Source organism: Mya arenaria, chromosome 5, assembly GCF_026914265.1.
Source record: "Mya arenaria isolate MELC-2E11 chromosome 5, ASM2691426v1".
Classification (NCBI taxonomy): domain Eukaryota; kingdom Metazoa; phylum Mollusca; class Bivalvia; order Myida; family Myidae; genus Mya; species Mya arenaria.
Window position 1 is genome coordinate 28,925,742 of NC_069126.1, and position 18,885 is coordinate 28,944,626.

At 35.0% G+C, this 18,885-nt stretch overlaps 2 protein-coding genes across 3 annotated transcripts; both read right to left on the reverse strand.

Annotated features, from left to right (window-relative positions):
- Positions 1–1,716: 1,716 nt before the first annotated feature.
- On the reverse strand, positions 1,717–5,698 carry LOC128233773 (uncharacterized). The gene is made up of 2 exons (XM_052947621.1): positions 5,645–5,698; positions 1,717–5,219 (listed from the first exon to the last, which is right to left on the reverse strand). Exon 2 carries the CDS (start codon positions 5,080–5,082, stop codon positions 2,500–2,502), a length of 2,583 nt encoding a protein of 860 aa, XP_052803581.1. The 5' UTR covers positions 5,083–5,219; positions 5,645–5,698; the 3' UTR covers positions 1,717–2,499.
- A 2,677-nt stretch (positions 5,699–8,375) lies between these two features.
- Positions 8,376–12,924, reverse strand: LOC128233741 (uncharacterized). 2 transcript variants are annotated; one of them, XM_052947566.1, is made up of 2 exons: positions 12,793–12,924; positions 8,376–12,519 (listed from the first exon to the last, which is right to left on the reverse strand). In XM_052947566.1, the coding sequence occupies exon 2, from the start codon at positions 12,507–12,509 to the stop codon at positions 10,005–10,007; it is 2,505 nt and encodes an 834-aa protein (XP_052803526.1). In that variant the 5' UTR covers positions 12,510–12,519; positions 12,793–12,924; the 3' UTR covers positions 8,376–10,004. The 2 variants fall into 2 exon arrangements, with proteins under 2 accessions (XP_052803526.1, XP_052803525.1); XM_052947565.1 differs by lacking the exon at positions 12,793–12,924 and adding an exon at positions 12,646–12,781.
- Between the last annotated feature and the right edge of the window lie 5,961 nt (positions 12,925–18,885).

Genomic DNA, 18,885 nt, shown 5'->3' on the forward strand with positions numbered 1-18,885 from the left:
CAACAAACAAACCAGCAAACTACAAATATAACGACCTATATATTGTCATCCACTGCTTATGCAAAGAATCAGTACAACATACATGTGCATCATCTCCTTTGCAGTGAAGTTTTATTATTTATTACATATGTGCCCATCAATTGCTGCTGACGTGAACTATTATTACATTCGTGTGTCCCTCCATTGTCTCTGCAGTGAACCTAATTTTACAGGTGCCAGTCAAATGCAAGGAATCATTTTTAAATACATGTACCTTCATAACCTCTGCAGGTAACGATTATAACAAAAGTTTCCAACTGTTGCGTCTGTAGAGAACCATTATTACATGCGTGTTAATATATCGCCCCTGCGGGACCCTTAATTAAATACATGGCCATTTATTTCATCAGAAGGGAACTATTTTTACATTGGTTTCCATTCATTGATTTTGCAGGGAACCATTATTACATTAGTGCCAATCGATTGCCTTTGTGCACAGTGCACCTATATAACATACGTGTCCGTTCATTGTAACACTAAAAATTATTTGGAAAGTTAAGACTTCGTAAAAGTTTCACCAGTTCTCAAATCGTAGATATACTGAAATTATTAGGTGAGATAACATTTAAATCTTTTGAGGGAACATTTTAAACATGTTGTTGCACCTAATAACCTAATAAAATGCATGTGTTCAAGATTTCGGTTAGAATAAAGAACAAAATACAAGGTGTAATAATTTTATATATGATGAACTACCGGTTATTATTTTACATATGTGTATCATCAAGCAATAACTTTTCAAATGATACCAAAGTTGAATGGGGTATCCGGACATACGTATGCTCGAGTAGGTTTTGTAAAGTCTGATCCTACTTTACTACAATGGCATACCCTATCCGTTTAAGAGCCTTCCACAGGACAAAGGTGGTAAGGGAACGTCAACAGGTGAAGTGTTCCAAATATTAATGTTTCATTACGTTTGGGAAAAAACATATTCCACAGGACAAAGGTGGTAAGGGAACGTCAACAGGTAAAGTGTTCCAAATATTAATGTTTCATTACGTTTGGAAAAAAACATATTCCACAGGACAAAGGTGGTAAGGGAACGTCAACAGTTAAAGTGTTCCAAATATTAATGTTTCATTACGTTTGAAAAAACCATATTATTTAAAGAGTTGACCTAATTCTACGGCAGAAGATTTATCAGTTTTCGGATCAAAAAGCTCGGAAAAGTATGTCGACAATATAAATGTGTTTTGTGTCAACATTTCCCAGACTACCCAACCAACAATGTCTAGTGGTTTCTTCTTTTTCAAATGAGTACGCTGTTTAATAAAAAAAAAAAAAACACGAAACAGAGGATTAAATTCATTTCCTGGATTATATAAACGCAATTTTCTTCCTTAAAGTCGTTGTAATTACCACCAAATCACAAGACATTATTAAGTGGGCACGGTTTACTTGTTTTTAAACAAAAACATATATATATGTTTTTATATTAACACATTTTTGAAAAAGATTGTTTTTTATTGTAAATCTGATAAAATCTTCGTTTGTGAAATTGACACCTACACGAGTTGCAACGTATGTTTGTATAATGCTTTCGAAATATTGAACCTGATAACTAAATAGTTCATACCCAGTACTTCAAACAACTTTGGAAGGCCCTTTACCCAAATGTTATTTTATATAATTTCACACAGACCAAAGGTCAAAACAGACGAAGCAAACAAAAAACAAATACACAATTTTGTATAACGATAAACGATGAAAAAACAATCACATTAAGATAAAAAACAAACATTAAATGATGTGTTTTGAAACAAACATGTATAAGTATGTTTTCAATGATAATGTAACATAATTTCAGAGAAAGCATGATCACTTTTACTATCATTGATGGTATACAAGGAAAAAGTGTTTATGTGTACTCATAATAATGGAATCTATTTTCAGAACCCAACAATCACTTTTAGAGTTATTTGTGTTTAAAATGGAAATGTTATAATAATAATGAAGTATATTTCGAGAAACATCAAAATCACTTTAACGATTAGTGAAAGTATGAAATATATTTTCATAATAATGTAATACACTTCCAAAAACAACACAATCACTTTTATGATTACTGGTGATGTAAATATGGGTACGGCTGGGGCTAACTCAGAAAAATGTATCAATATGTTTTCATAAAAAGGTAATTGATTAAAAAAAACAACACTCTATTATAAAGTTGAAGACATTAACAAAGTTGTTAAACCAAACATTTCATAATGAGCAACAAACAACAACACACAGCCACTATTACAATATTTTGAATACCCTAAATATACATAAATAATGTTATTAATAAAATTTTAAAAAATATCAACGAAGATGATCTATGAATATGACCAAGATCTTAACTGAATCTCTTTTTTTACACAGCGAGCTTGTTTATCAGCAGTTCGCACGTTAACCTCAAGGTATTTATCTTTAACTAAATGAACAAGCCCATGCTATCTTATTCTTTATTTGCTTTTAAACACCATTAACTTCCGAATCAGACGTTTCACTATCAGCAAAATACCCAAGATATGCCTTAACTGTGTTGACCAATGCTTTTCTGCGTCGCTTTAATACCTTAACGCTGTCCTTTTTCTTGCAAACGCGGTTCACTATCTGCGGTAAAGCGCAAATAAACAAAGCCGTCCCAACATGCATTATGACATGAAGCTCACGGAAACTGTCCGTTTTGAAAAGCATGTTAATACAAATTCCCAGTAACCCGAGAACAACGAATGCTCGGAGGAGCGTCGAAAACAACAATTTTCGTCGAGGGCTGTGGTTTTCTATGGCTAGTTCAAAAAGGGACTCTCTAATCCCCCATTTGTCCTTATGTTTGAAAAGCACCTTTTTCTGAGTGTTTTCATTTTGCCGCTGCAAGCCCTTTGTAATTTTGATAATATCCTTCATGAGACGGCTATAAGTCATAGAAAAATCACTGAAACAGTTCCAAAGATAGTAAAACACAGTGAAGCCAAATATCATATATCCGTACGCCGTTTTAGGAAAAACGATGATGCCAGTGAATGTAAATATAGCAACACGTGTAAGAAACAAAGAAGCATCAGAGAAAATAGTAGCAAACATGAAGATAAAATATAAAACTGATAGAATGAGACAACCTGTAAAAAGATACATGCAAATATGATCTCTACATCTACGAACGCCTCTGTTAAAAGGAATACAATATGCTTTAGTTAACAGCATTCCAAATGATACAATCGGGAAGCCATATATTATTACAGATAAGACAATTTCTACACAACACAATATTAAATACAAAGGAAAGAAAAGAAAGCACAGACAACATTTACTATAAACATTCCATCGCGCTGTTTGAGTTTTGAAAATGTGTTTCCAGAACTTCACATTTATAAGCATATAGAATTGGGAAAGTAAAATGTCAAATATCTTACGAAAGCCTTTGTTGTGCTTGAGATTCATCGAACCGAATATTGCTATATCGTCGAGACTAAGAAAGAGTGGCGAAGCCTCAGGTTTGTTTTGTGATGATCTCGAAGCTACTGCAGCATCGGACAATAGTCTAGCTGGATCGCCGGGTGCAACAACAAGCACACCAGTGATGATTAAATAACACGACAGAGCAACAAAAGGGCCACCAATGTAGGGAAGAAAAATATATTTACTTTTATCATAGCCCGTCAGCATTGAACGAAAACCCATAGGTACACCAGATTCAACACAATCGTGTACAAAATCGAACAAAAAAGTATAATCTAACAATGCTTGCAGTCCAACAAAGGTTAAGCTTAATACAGGAATGAGAAGTCTAACCAAGCGCTTAAAAACGTCTGTAAAACAACCAATTGCTGCCAAACTCATATTCAAAGGAATACAGATAGTGTTTAACAAAGTGACATGATTAATACCATCGAATAAGATATACTCATCGTGAGAATGTATAATCATAGATTCGTTGTTGTCTTGTGTAAAAGTTATAGTGTTCTCCGTAAGCCCATTCAAAACATTTAATCGCAGACGACCGCTTTCCCTTTCGGAATAGAGACACAGTATGTACAGGAGAAATAAAGGTGAATATATCAGCAATACTGTCGAAAGAATGATTGGAAAGACCCACCACATTTCGTCGTAATCGAATTCTAATTCGTTACAGACCATTACCCTCTCATTTAAAGATTTGTTGAAGAAGAAATCACAGCAAGAGTGTTTTACTGCCGCAGTCGGACACACAATGTGCTTGCAGAGTACGTATGGTTCTATTATCATTCTTTTTCGGTAGCAATAAAAACTTGGTCCATATTTATCTGGGCCGAACGCCATCATTTCAAGTGTTAAATTTGTTAACGCTTTCGCAATTAAATGATCATCATCCTTATTTCCGACTTCTAATATCGAACAGTTGCCTTCTTTTCTTTCCAGTAATATATTAATTGGTTTTCTTAGCACTGATTCGTACAATAACCCCATTGACCAAATTCCAAATTCAGCTGGCCATTTGAGAAATTCTAGAGCACCTTCTTTTCCGGAAAAGGTCCATATCCAAATATGTTCTGAAATTGTCCATTTGGCGCGTTTTAAATGTATACCTGAACCATTTTTTGAAGTTAAATTTAAAAAGACAAAATTACTGTCAGATCTGAAAACCAAATGACGAAATCTATCCACTGAACGCTTTTCAACTTCAATTACACATTCTTCAGACACTGAATTTTCTTTTCCGTTTAAGCCAGCCTTTTCAACAATTGGCACTGCGTCGTGGCTACTGTATGTGTCATTATTGTGACCATCTTCTCTTGTGAAGGTTTGTTTCATAATTTTTGGGTGAGTGTTCGGAGGGAATACAATTAATCCAGGCGACAAGTTATCGTTTTCTTCATCGGGAACGGAAACGGTATCTCCAAGATTTGACTTTGTTTTTATGTCTGACACTGGTAGCTCTTCGTTGTTGTATAGTTTGTATGCGATCCCGTAATGAATATTTAATAGGAGTAGAATTATCGCATACAGAACTGGTGTCCACATGGCTTCGATCCGACGATTAATTAACGTAATTTGTACAATGCCGTATGAATGCATACATTCCTAAACCATTTTGTTCTTAGCTAGAACCTTAGAAGAAAGTTGCCCGGAGAAAATCCACTTGTCCAGCTTGGTGACCACCAACCAAACGCACACACGCCAAGGCCGGGAATCGAACCCAGATGCGATAACCACTGCAAAAATATGCCACTTTAACAAGATTATTGCGATAAGTGTTTCTTTATCATTAAAATTATTTTTGTAAAACAATAAATAATTTCAAGACTTATATATATCTGTTTAGATAGTATCCCTTGTTCAGACTGTCAAAAATACATGTAAGCATGATTCGATGATCAAAGCATTATTCTTTTTTAAACCTGTTGGATGTGTATTTGGTCAGTATGTACACAATAACAATTAAAGTGGTTAAAAAAAATCCAAAAATGTAAAAATTAACTTATTAACTAAACTGTGTTTTTTAAAGACATGACTTTATGTCAATATCTTTAATTCCTGCTGACTAATCCATTATTTAGAATAGGATTGAAAATCTAAACTAAATCCATTGTGGCAAATAATTGTAAATTAGGAAAAGAACAAATCCAATATGGCATACCAAGTAATACTTTTAATCCGACTAGCACAAAACGTGTGTTTACGCAGAATGCGATGACTAAAATTATTTGTAATGCATATCAATATCTTTATCTTCCTTGCTTTGATAACAATGCAAACACTGAAAGCATTGAAAGGCTATATGAGGAACAAGCGGGTTTATCTAGTTTTTATCATTCTGTTCACAGTTAATTGAAACCGGAGTTCAAATGACTCCACGCGTACTTAAACCAGCCCAATTGCGTTCACCACCCGATAATGGCATCAATTTGTTACTTGTTACATTTCTTTCAAGAATTTTTAATAGAATACTTTATTTCATTTAAGAAAACCTTAGCGTATTACTTATCACCCATGCTGTAAATAGAACGACCCAACCGGTTTACACATCTTATTGCTACAGACACAGTCCAAAATTAAAATCACTTTTCAACGTAAAGTTGAAACGGAAATGACAACAGTTCAATTCACAAATCATGAATCAATACTTAACAACATGTTGATTTAGTACATTGTTTTAGTACAATGATGCCTTTTATTATGAAACTCTATGATCACACAGTTTTAAACCTTTTATTTTATAAAGTAAAGTAAAGTAAAAAGTAAAGTGTTTGTTTATTATAGTGTCACCCCTCTTAGTTAAGGGCCAGCCCGTTGGACTTATGAGACACCTACATTCGTGAACATCTTTACCCCGATTCCTTATTCCAAAAGCAAGGCGCCTGGCAAGAAGGCAATCGGTACCCCTCGATTTAACTAGCTGCTGGGTCGGCAACCGGCCATGTCAGAACAAGCCCCTTGTGAGACTCGAACCTTCGACCTCCCGCTCCGTAGGCGGACGCCTTAACCACAAGGCCACGGAGACGGTACAATGATGCTAAGTCAGACTGTATGTGATGCTTATAGTTTTAAACAATGACTGCATCGTATCTTTGAAATTTTTGCATTAGGTGCTCTGTATTGTATTCCTCCGTCTGCAGATAGAGTTGGGATCGCTAATCATTGAAGTACTTGGCGTTTACCTATTAATTTATAATAATTTGTTTTATTATTAAGTTTCCTCAAGTTAATGCATACTTTAATAAGATTTACCTTTTACGTTTTTTCTTTATTTAGGATTGTTCGGATAAGAGTGAGATTTTGTGCACGTAAACTCGTTTAAACCCCCAGTAAATTTACATTTTACTGACCGTTCCAAGGTGGTACCTAATAATCCTTGATAAACATACTTAGTTTTTTTTTATTTAGTATATATGCGTTGTGCTGTTGTAGTCTTTTGTGCTGTAGTTCCATGTTTCTTGTTTGTGATTTTGTTTTTGTTTTCGTGTTCTATGTCTTTGGCGTTTTCCCAGTGTCATCAAACGGGATTTATGTTTTAACTTTTGGCTACTAAGCTTTTTTCAGTAGTATTTCACGTAAGTATTAAAATGTTCGAGGTATGCTGACACAATATCAATAATAGTACGCTATTATATATTATACGCAATAATTCGCGATCCGAACATATCCGAAAACGGAAATTATTCGCAATTACCGAAAGGCTGTTTATTGAAGGAATGGAAGTTGAGGTGGCCATATCTAATTCATAATGAAACTTAATTTGTCTGGAACTCCAAGATGGAATACGCCAACGTATAAGCTCACACTGATTTATACAATTTCTCTTTGGCTCCAACATACCTAACATGTCTGTTTCATTCACGTTTTCTTGCAGATACCACTTCATACCATCTTCACAATTCCAATAATTCCAATAACATCGCCTGCAAATTATTTTACAATTCATTTCCTTCGATCAACATTTACCATACGATATTCTACCTTCGCAATCCCTACCAGCTTTGAAACAAACTAAGCAAATAACAAGAAGACCAATTCACTTGGTCGGCTATGCGATTTTCACTCATGCAAGACTGCATTTGTAGCAACCAAAATAAACTTTCGTTTTCTAAATCTAAAGTAAAAATAGCCCATATTGTCAATGTGGTGAAATAGAGGATACATGTCACCTATACCTGTCCGTTCTACAACTACATACGACTTAGCTTGTTTGACCAGTTACCTGCCTTCAGACATATTCTTTTTTAACAATTCCTTTTTGGATCACTGAACACCACGGATCAGCACAATTGCATTCGGAAAGCCAAGAGATATGGATTTTGTTTAGATCTTTTGGAACAGTTCTTATTGCTTGTTTCGATGATAAATGATTACGACAATGAACAAAACGTCAATGCATATGCAATAAAAAAAATATTCTGTAATGAACATAGCGCTTCACAATCATGTACACAAAGTCGATAATTCATACGTGAGTGTATTTGAATGCATTTTAAATGGTACAATTAACGAAGTTAATCGAAAAGCATGAATAAAATTAGTATTTAAGCCTTTACATAGGCTACCAGTACCGGAGTTTCACGCCGCGCACGTGAAAGAACAAAAATGTACCTCAGTAAAGCGATAGAGTATCGCACTCTCGCACCCGTATCACCTTGCGTTGTATCTCACTCACTTGTTTCAACCATGATAATCAATTGACATTGAACATAAAAGGTTTACCAGTTCTAAAATCGTGGATTGAATTCAATTATTTCGTGAGAATTCCTTTTTTTCTTTTTTTATTGGTATATTTCTAAAGCAGTTGCTGCACTTCAAAAGTGCTCATGTACAGTTTTCAAGATTTCATTAAAAATTAACGATCGACTTACAGAGAGTAATCACTTCATATATGTTGTTTCGGTCCTTTATTTTACAGTACGTGTTATCAACAAGCAATAATCTTTAAAATGATACAAAAACTGAATGGATCATCAAACATACGCATAAGTAGGTTTTGTATATTTTAATCAGGAAGTAAAAGATAAGTCCAAATGTTTCATTTTCTTCCGCCTTAGCTACAGTGACATGACAGATCGTTTTAACCCAAATATTATCCTATTTAATGTCGCATAGATCAAAGGTCAAAACAGACAAAGCAAAACAAACAAAAACACATAATAGTGTTCTGATTAAAATACGATAAACGAAGAAGAAATAAGCATAATCAGATATAAAGTGAAAATGTATCAATATGTTTTCATAAAATTTAATATATCTAAAAACACAATGACTATAATGATTACTGGTGTTTTAATTATTATAATGTTATATATTTTCCAAATCAAAGCCATCAGTATAACAATTACAGATGATATATAATGGGTTAAAATGGACATATACCAATATGATATATCATGATAATGTAATATACTTTCAATAACAACATAAACACTATTACGACAACTGGAATTATAAAATTGTATGTATCAATATGATCTTATAATTATAATGCAATTGTGTTTTTTTTTTCAGAAACAGCACAACTACTCTTTCAGGGGAATCAGATCCGTGCTGTTCCGGGGTAACTTAATGGGCAATCTTATAGATCCCAACAGCCAACTAACCTTTCGACGTACAGCCACACGAGGGATTACTAGCGAAAGTAAGCAAGGGCATGGACCTATAAACCATTGATTGGCAACTCTCATCTGTGTTAATGTGATAATCTCAAACTCACGCGTGCAGCGGGATTTCATTCTGAGATCTTACCGTGTTGTCATTTTCGAGACGTCCGACATCGGCCGAATATATACATGTAGGAAAACATTATTTAAAATTGATTCAAATGCGCGGTACTTTCATTTGAGTTGATAATAGTCCAATTGAATCTGATTGCAATCACAGTTATTAATTATAATTAAATCTATAACGAACAAGGCATTAATCACCGATCGAAGATTCGGCAGGATTTTCCGATATTTGCCGAGCGCACGCTAAGGATTGTGGGTAAATTATTATTTCTTATCGTATCACCGATATGGGCCAGTTGCCAATCCATGGTTTATATGTCCGTGGCAAGGGTGAGAGGTAAAGGTCAGACAGTTGAAGTTTGAGAGTTGAAACAAAACACAATAACACACAATCACTTCTAAGAGAACTGGTGATGAAGCCATTGTTATCGCTCTTGCATATTAGTTGTTGTAAGCTAGGGGCCATACATATTAAGTTTCATACTTGAACATTTCGATCTTTTAGTAACGAAAGATTTGAATACCCTCTTTATCCCATCATATTTAATTACGCGCCTTTATAATCTAGACATCTTTCTAGCTTATCTTTGTAACATGGTTACTTTATTATTTTTAACTTCAAATAAGACAAGACTTGTTCTCACTAAGTTGAAAAATTCAACTAAGTGCTTGATGAATATGGCCCAGATCGTAAATCAATTTCTTTTTTACGCGACGAGCTTGTTCGTCTGAAGTTCCAAAATCTTTAATGTTGCAGAAAGCCCACGCTCTCAGGTTCTTTGTTTGCCTTTAAACACCATTTACCTCCGAATCAGACGTTTCACTATCAGCAAAATACCCAAGATATGCCTTAACTGTGTTGACCAATGCTTTTCTGCGTCGCTTTAATGCCTTAATGCTATCCTTTTTCTTGCAAACACGGTTCACTATCTGCGGTAAAGCGCAGATAAATAAAGCGGTACCAACATGCATTATGACGTGAAGCTCACGAAAACTGTCCGTTTTGGAAAGCATGTTAATACAAATTCCCAGTAACCCGAGAACAACAAATGCTCGGAGGAGCGTCGAAAACAACAATTTTCGTCGAGGGCTGTGGTTTTCTATGGCTAGTTCAAAAAGGGACTCTCTAATTCCCCATTTGTCCTTATGTTTGAAAAGCACCTTTTTCTGGGTGTTTTCATTATGCCGCTGAAAGCCCTTTGTAAGTTTGATAATATCCTTCATGAGCCTGCTATAGTTCATAGAAAAGTCACTAAAACAGTTCGAAAGATAGTAAAACACAGTAAAGCCAAATATCATATATCCGTACGCCGTTTTAGGAAAAACGATGATGCCAGTGAATGTGAATATAGCAACGCGTGTGAGAAACAAAATAGCGTCAGAAAAAATAGTAGCAAACATAAAGATAAAATATACAACTGATAGAATGAGACAACCTGTAAAAAGATACATGCAAATATGATCTCTACATCTACGAACGCCTCTGTTAAAGGGAATACAATATGCTTTAATTATCAGCCTTCCAAATGATACAATCGGGAAGCCATATATTATTACGGATAAGAAAATTTCTACACAACACAATATAAAATACAAAGGAAAGACAATGACGCAAAGACAACATTTACTATAAACATTCCATCGAGCGGTTTGAATTTTGAAAATGTGTTTCCAGAATTTCACATTCATAAGCATATAAAATTGAGCAAGGAAAATATTATATATCTTACGAAAGCCTTTGCTGTACTTAAGATTCATTGCACCGAATATTTCTATATTATTGAGACTCAGAAAAAGTGGCGAAGCTTCAGGATTACTTTGTGATGATCTCGAAGCTACAACAGCATCGGACAATAGTCTAGCTGGATCGCTGGGCGCAAGAACAAGCACGCCAGTGATGATTAAATAACACGACAGAGCAACGAAAGGGCCACCAATGTAGGGTAGAAAAATATTTTTACTTTTATCATAGCCCGTCAGCATTGAGCGAAAACCCATAGGTACGCCAGATTCAACACAGTCGTGTACAAACTTGTACAATACCTTATAATCTAACACCACCTGCAGTCCAACAAAGGTTAGGCTTAAAACAGGAATGAGAAGTCTAACCGAACGCTTTAATACGTCCGTAAAACAACCCATTGCTGCCAAACTCATGTTCAAAGGAATACAGATTGTGTTTAACAAAGTGACATGATTAATACCATCGAATAAGATATACTCATCTTGAGAATGTATAATCATAGATTCGTTGTTGTCTTGTGTAAAAGTTATAGTGTTCTCCGTAAGTCCATTCAAAACATTTAATCTCAGACGACCGCTTTCCCGTTCTGAATAGTGGTACAATATGTACATAAGAAATAAAGGTGAATATATCAGTAATACTGTTGAAAGAATGCTTGGAAAGATCCACCACACTTCGTCGTACTCGAATTCAATTTCCTTACAGCTCATTACTCTCCGATTTAAAGTTTTGTTGAAGAAGAAATTGCAGCAGGAGTGTTTTACTGCCTCAATCGGACACACAATATGTTTGCAGAGTACGTATGCGTCTATTATCATTCTTTTTCGGTAGCAATAAAAGCTAGGTGCATACTTTTCCAAGTCAAGCGACATCATTTCAAGTGTTAAATTTGTTAAGGCTTTCGCAATAACAAGGTCATCATCCTTTTTTCCGACTTCTAATTTCGAACAATTGCCAGTAATTCGTTTCAGTGATATCTCAATTGGTTTTCTGATCACAGATTCGTATAATAGACCCATGGACCAAATTCCAAATTCAGTTGGCCATTTGAGAAATTCTAATGCACCTTCTTTTCCGTAAAATGTCCATATCCAAATATTTTCTGCAATTGTCCATTTCGCTTTCTTTAAATGTATTCCTGAATCATAGTTTGAGGTTAAATTTAAAAAAACAAAATTACTGTCGGCTCTGAAAACCAAATGACGAAATCTATCCAATGAAGGTTTTTCAACTTCAATTACACATTCTTCAGACACTGAATCTTCTTGTCCGTTTAATTCAGCCTTTTCAACACTTGACACTGTGCCGTGGTTACTGTATGTGTCAATAGTGTGACCATCTGTTCTTTTAACGGTTTGTTTCATATTTTTTGAATGAGGTAATACAATTAATCCACGTGACAAAGTGCCGTTTTCTTCCTCGGGAACGGAAACGATATCTCCTAGATTTGACGTTGTTTTTACTTCGTTGTTGTCAAGGTGGTACGCGATCCCACAACATATATGTAGCAGTAGCAGCAGAATACTCGCAAGCAGAACTGGCGTCCTCATGGCTTCGATACTGAATGAAAACCAAAGATCAAAAAATGTAGTTTGTACAATGCAGTATGAAAGTAAGCACTGTGATATATATCAAGTATTTTGTTCAGTTTAAACTTTACAACGATTGTACAGAAAGTTAAATTACATTTATTTGCTGCTGAATAATCCATGATTTAGAATGGAACCAAAGGTATATGAATCCATTTGCAGCAAATTAAACTGCTTTGTTGTTCATTATAAATGAGGTAAAGAATTAAAATTGTAGGAAAATAACAAATCCAATATTGCATACCAAATTAATCACTTAATCCGATGAGCATAAAAGGTATGGAAATTGAGATAGTGGTGAATCTATAATTTGTTATTCAAAAGTAAAACTTAAACTTCCTTGTTTAATAATGGGGCTTTGATAACAAAATCCAAGTAGGTAAAAAGGGTAGAATAGACATAAACTTGGACAATGTAGGGGAATATCCCACAATATTTGGATGTTCTGAAATAGCATGCACTTCAGTGTATGTTATTACTATAAAGAATTATACAATTTTTGCAAAACCAGCGGAATGAAAACGTTTCTTTGTAATTTATTAAAAGTGATTCTGAGTCTGAGTTTAGACTTGGACTTAATAGTCTGAATCATGGGCCGTGACCTGGTTTACTGCTTCACAAATGACCTCATATGATTGAGAAAATTAAGGTTGTATAGAGGGGCGGATCCAGGACTTGACGCCAGAGTAAATGTAATAAAAGAGCGCAACCTTTTGACGTGCGCCCATCCCTCAGAAACGAAATAGTTATGTATAAAATGTTTGCATTGGTGCTTGGGGTAACTCTCTTTCATAGATTTTAATAATATCTAGACCGAAATTGTGCAATTTGAACATAATTTATTATTTTTGCTAGTGCTATAGATGTGTTCCCAAAGTTCAGCTATGGTCAACCGTCCAAAAACGGTCGTCGAACCAGAACTGATATTCAAAACAATTCTATACAACTTTCATACATCCAGTTGAGGCGGGCTTATCAGAGAAAGTACTAGACTACTTTGATTCCTTTGTCTTTATGTTCCGCACTTGCGCACAGCTTCATTGCGCATCTTTGCTCACGTGATTACGAATTGGGCCATTTATCAACATGCGTTCGACAAACAATCGTATGATCAAGAAGTACAAGAAGATATTTAGTGAGTTTTAGAAAATGAATGATTTTTACAAGCAAAATCAAACAGACCTTTCCTTAGCTGACCAAAAAAGGTATTAGGTTCGAAATCGATATAACAACTACTCAGACATATCGATTCTAAACAGCAATCGTTGATCAGTCCGTGGTTATTATGTTTGTACCCCTTATTAAAAGAGGTTTCAAAAATGCGAGTAATTTTGTAGCCAAATCTTAAGAGTTTGAAAATGTTCAGTGCTGAAAACATGCGCGCAAACGTGATATACGTGATATACGGCAGGTGGTGGAATTAAACGACATAAAACCCACCACAAAATTATCATCAAACACATTTGAAAACATCATTCTCGTCTAACTTTTCCTTCAATAACATTATTGTTTAATTCAATACGTACCAACTTGAAATAATTTTAAAGAGTCAAAACATAGTAAGACAGAAAGTGTGCACGTGTGATTATAAGATAGAAGAGAGTTGTTTGTGGCAGCGTAAGATCGTAATATAATTCACCGAGTGAGCACCAAAACCTATAGTTCACGAATAGCGTTGCCACGAGTGAAATATTTACTTTTAGTGTTCAAGAGATTAGACATAAAGGGATGTTGCACTGTAACCAATGACTTTTCTTTTTATTAAATGAAACAGTGAAACATAATTTGTGTTTCATTGATGAATCTCTATCAACAACCGGAAAGCATAATTACAATACATTGAACTACAGAAGTATTCAACGCAAATACCAGGTGAAAATATCTAATGAATGATGTTAAATGGCGTTATTTTGTCAGCTAATTTTAGTTTAAACTTTTTATTTAACAACAATTATGAAACAAGTTATTTCAACAATATATTTATCACTCTCGTCGGCACCCAAGCCGTGACTGGACTTGTGTTGTGGGGGAAACTGGACTTCCCGGAGGAAACACACTTGTCAGGCTTGGTGACCACCAACCAAACGCACATACCTTAGATTATATTCTTAAAGTTATAACAAAAGCATACGGATATTTTATAATGGCCCTCGTTTTTGAAGTTAACTTTAAAAAAGAAAGACACTAGCCGTGATCTCTGTTGCGCGATAAGTCGAAATTAGAGCTCTTACAGTTGGGTAGCTCGCCACCGAAAGTTGACAAGCTGACATTAAGCAGTAATATTCTACTTTTTCAGTTGTCGTTGTAATTTCTAATCGCGACAATTTAAACTTTTCGTTCTACCGTCGGCGAGTTGATAAATGCGTGATACTTGTCGACTCTAAAAGCATTTCTCAACTTCTTCTGGAATTTGACTGCAAGAAAAGTAGAAATTAAGCATTTTGTTGATGGCATATTCCATGTGTTAGTGGGTGGGTTCGAATATCCGACTCTGAGGGAACGTGCCGTAGATATTTCACTGCCGGTTTCTGTTGTTTTTATTCCCTCTCATTAATATCACGTACCTATTGACCTGGCCCCATTTTCTCGAAACTTCTCAAGGTTAACAGGCTTAAGTAGCTTATTTAAAGAAGCCAAGATGCAAACTTAAACTTAATTTTGATAAATAAAATTTCGTTAATTGTAATTATCAAGATAATTCCTATTCAAAGTCTAAAAAGTCTCAATGAAGAAAATATAACGCGAATTATAGAAAAAAATATAGTGAGCTGAGCGTAATCCTGTTGATTTAAACATATTTTATTGAGGAAAATTAATCAACATTTCAATCCAAATACATAATCAAATTTCAGGATTGGAGCAGTTCAAATACACTAATAGAGTTCCTTTCCCTGTTATGATAAATTACAATTGACAATTGAGGCAGGTATTAGTAAAGAAGTTATAATAATAGTAGTATACAAGCTCATGTAAAATCATGTTTTAAATACAGGTGATTGAATGAGAGACTTTAAATGCAATTACCTAGTATAAAGAAAATATAAAAGAAACAAATCTGTATTCTAAATTAATCAACTGTTTTAAAGCTGGAAAAAAAGTTTGAGAATAGAAGAAAAAGAAAGAGAGGCAAAGTAAAAGATGTGTGAGTGTTGGTGGTTTAAGTCGATCACTGGCTTTCAAATCTTTTTGACAAAAAATAAAACGATTAACTGCATCAAAAAGAGTACTACTTTGCTCTTCAGTCAGTGTTTCATAATCATATAGTAATGAATGGAGTATAACCTGAGTCAGGGATTGAACAGTATTAAACAGATGTTGCCTTTGTTAAGTAAAGAGAGGACAAATAAAGAGATATTGGTATGTAGTCTCCTGTTTCCGCACCTACAAAATGATAAGGGAACATTAATTTTAGCATAGCGATGGGGATTCAGGGATACAATCGTTGCGTAGTTGAGTGGGCAGAACCTGAAGCCGACGGTTCCCGTAATAAAATAGTGTAAGTGTTTTGGGCTCAGAATATAGGTATGATTTAAAACCAGCGATATTGTTTACAGCCTTTGCCTCAACTGGAAGAGAATTTCTTACAGATATTGTAAAAGGAAGGAATGAATTCATATACAAAGATGTGCGGGTTCGAAAACTAGATATAGTGGATGAATTTGTAAGCGGTCTTGATGATGCTTGTCCTACTGTCTGGGAAACCAAACAGAAAAATAATCTGGCGTATAGCCATTTTTCATTTTAAGAAGAGAAGAAGTTTGTGTTTCTCGCGTCTAGTATTTAAAGTTTCCCAACCAGATTCAATTTGTAGGAAATGCAGAGAAACAGGTCTAGTACAACCAGTAACTATACGTGCACATTCGTTTTGTATTTTATCCAGTTCGGCCTTCTCGTAGTGTGTGCAATTATCCCTGATAGCATCTGCATACTCCAATATTGGCCTTATAAAGGAGAGAAAAATTACCTCCAGAGACAGCCTATCAAGTTGATAACGAAGACGTTTCATTATATTTACTCTTCACCAGACTTTATCTGGTGCTGTAGTTAATATGAGCGTGCCAACTGCAATCATCAGTGAAAAAAAATGCCAAGATGTTTGTGATATTCACCGGAAGAAATAGCTGTGCCGAACATATGCACTGGTGGGTGAATGGGTTTATTTTATTAACGAGATTTGACTATTGATTCTGATTTCGATGGATTGAACTTAAAAAGCCATTTGTCAGCCAAGAGAGAAAATTCATTAATGTCAGTCTGTATTTTTAAGGTTGTGGACTGAGTGGATTTGACAATAACAAAGAGACTCGTTTCATCCCCAAAAAGTTTTATATACGAATCAACCTCCTGAACAATATCATTGGTATACAAGAAACAAAAGGGGACCAAGAATTGATCCTTTGGAGTTCCCGCTTCGATCTCAGATAATGAGGATGTAGCTCCTGGAATTACAACGCGCTGAGACCTATTTCCTAAGTAATTGGAAAACCAAGAAAATAGACGACCAGAAATTCCTATTTGTTCAAGTTTGTACAGAAGCATACGATGCCAAACTTTATCAAACGCTTTACTTATATCGAAAAAGACAACTTTTGTCCTATCGCAAAGGACAAATATTTTAAGTCCATCGTCGAGAGCTTGACAAAATGTATTAATATAGAGATAAGTTAACTGGTTAACAATAGAGTCACCGGGCATAAACCTGATTTGAAACTGGTAGTGTAAATCACGAAAAATAGTGAATACATGTTTAAATACAATTTTCCCAAATACCTTTTCCATTTTATTAAGAAGAGAGATTGATCGATAGTTTGAAGGATCACCTTTTTTAAGACGACGCAGACATTTGAACATTTCCATTCTAATGACATAACCTAAGAACGTAAGAACCAAGGAACCAATTCACATAAAGGTTGGCTAAATTAGCCAGAAGCTTCACGTAGAATACGTTTATTAATGCCATCTGGACCCGATGCTTTACCTGTCGAGAGACAGTTAATTGCATCCTCAACCTCAAATGGTAGAATAATAAAAGATTCTATTTTCCTTGCTCAGATCTAATTTTGTGTTGGAGAACAACTTGACTTGAGTCGTCAACGTATGTTTGGCGGACAAAACAATCATTGAGAATATCAACCTTATGTTGTTTATCCGTAACAAGTTCACCATCAAGTGGATTGACTAGTGTAGCAATGTCCCTTAATGATGTCGGAGTGATAAATGATTTTCAAGTTTTCCACCTGAACTGAGCTCACTGGATTTGAGTTTCGAAGCAAGTTTATCACAGTAAAGAGATTTAAAACTACGAACGAGGGCAACTACTTCGTTTCGCAAGCTGCGGAACCTTGTCCAATGTGTCAGATTATTTTAGTGTTTAGCTTTTCTAAAGGCCCGTTTTCGCTGTCGGATTTTTAATTTAAAGCTAGCGTTCATCCATTGAGGTTCATTTGGATATATATTTACTACCTTGCATGCAATACAACTGCCGGCAATATTAGTAATAATTTGTATTAGATTAGAGGTGGACAAGTCTATATTAGCATTTCTAACAGTTGTCCAATCTGTATCCTAAAGCCTCTGTCGTAATTTTACATAATTGTCATTTTCATATTTCCATACTTTACTACGAGAGACTTTCGTTTAAATTACTGCTTTTTGGTATCTGAAAATTCCAAATACAGGGCTATGAATTCAAATGTTTTGCTCGAGAAAAGGCTCAATAACACCACTATGGACAAGAGAGTTTGAGTTAGAGACGAAAAAGAGATCTATAATTGAGAACTAATGCTCAGTAAATATGTTGGCTCTGAGATACTAGTACATTGCTCAAAACCATACTGCTGTGACAGAGAATGAATTTTACGCCCTGAATTATTAACTTGAATGTTTAAATTGAAATCACCCGTTGCAATAATATCATCAATACCGCTTTCTCTCGTCAATCTCTCGTCAATTGAGTTTTCAATGTTATTAAAGTAGTTGTTACCAGAATTAGGAGGACGATAGAAGACACCAAGAAGAACACGCTTAGTTGTGCGGGTCTTTATTACCAACCAAAGACACTCGATATCATTTAATCCTAAATCGTTTCTTCTTTTAAAATTGATACATACTTTGATATAAGCGGCACCTCCACCATACGAATCACTGCAACGATCTCGCCGGGCCGGTCGCGAACATCCAGGAATATGAATTCGGACGTCTAATATTGAAGAAGCTAACCACATTTTCGAAAAGGTAAGAAAATCAAATGAGGTTAGCTCACTTGTAAGTAAGTCCAATTTCGGTTAAAGACTTTGTTATGAACTTGGGTGGTCAGTGTATATAAACACAATTCAAT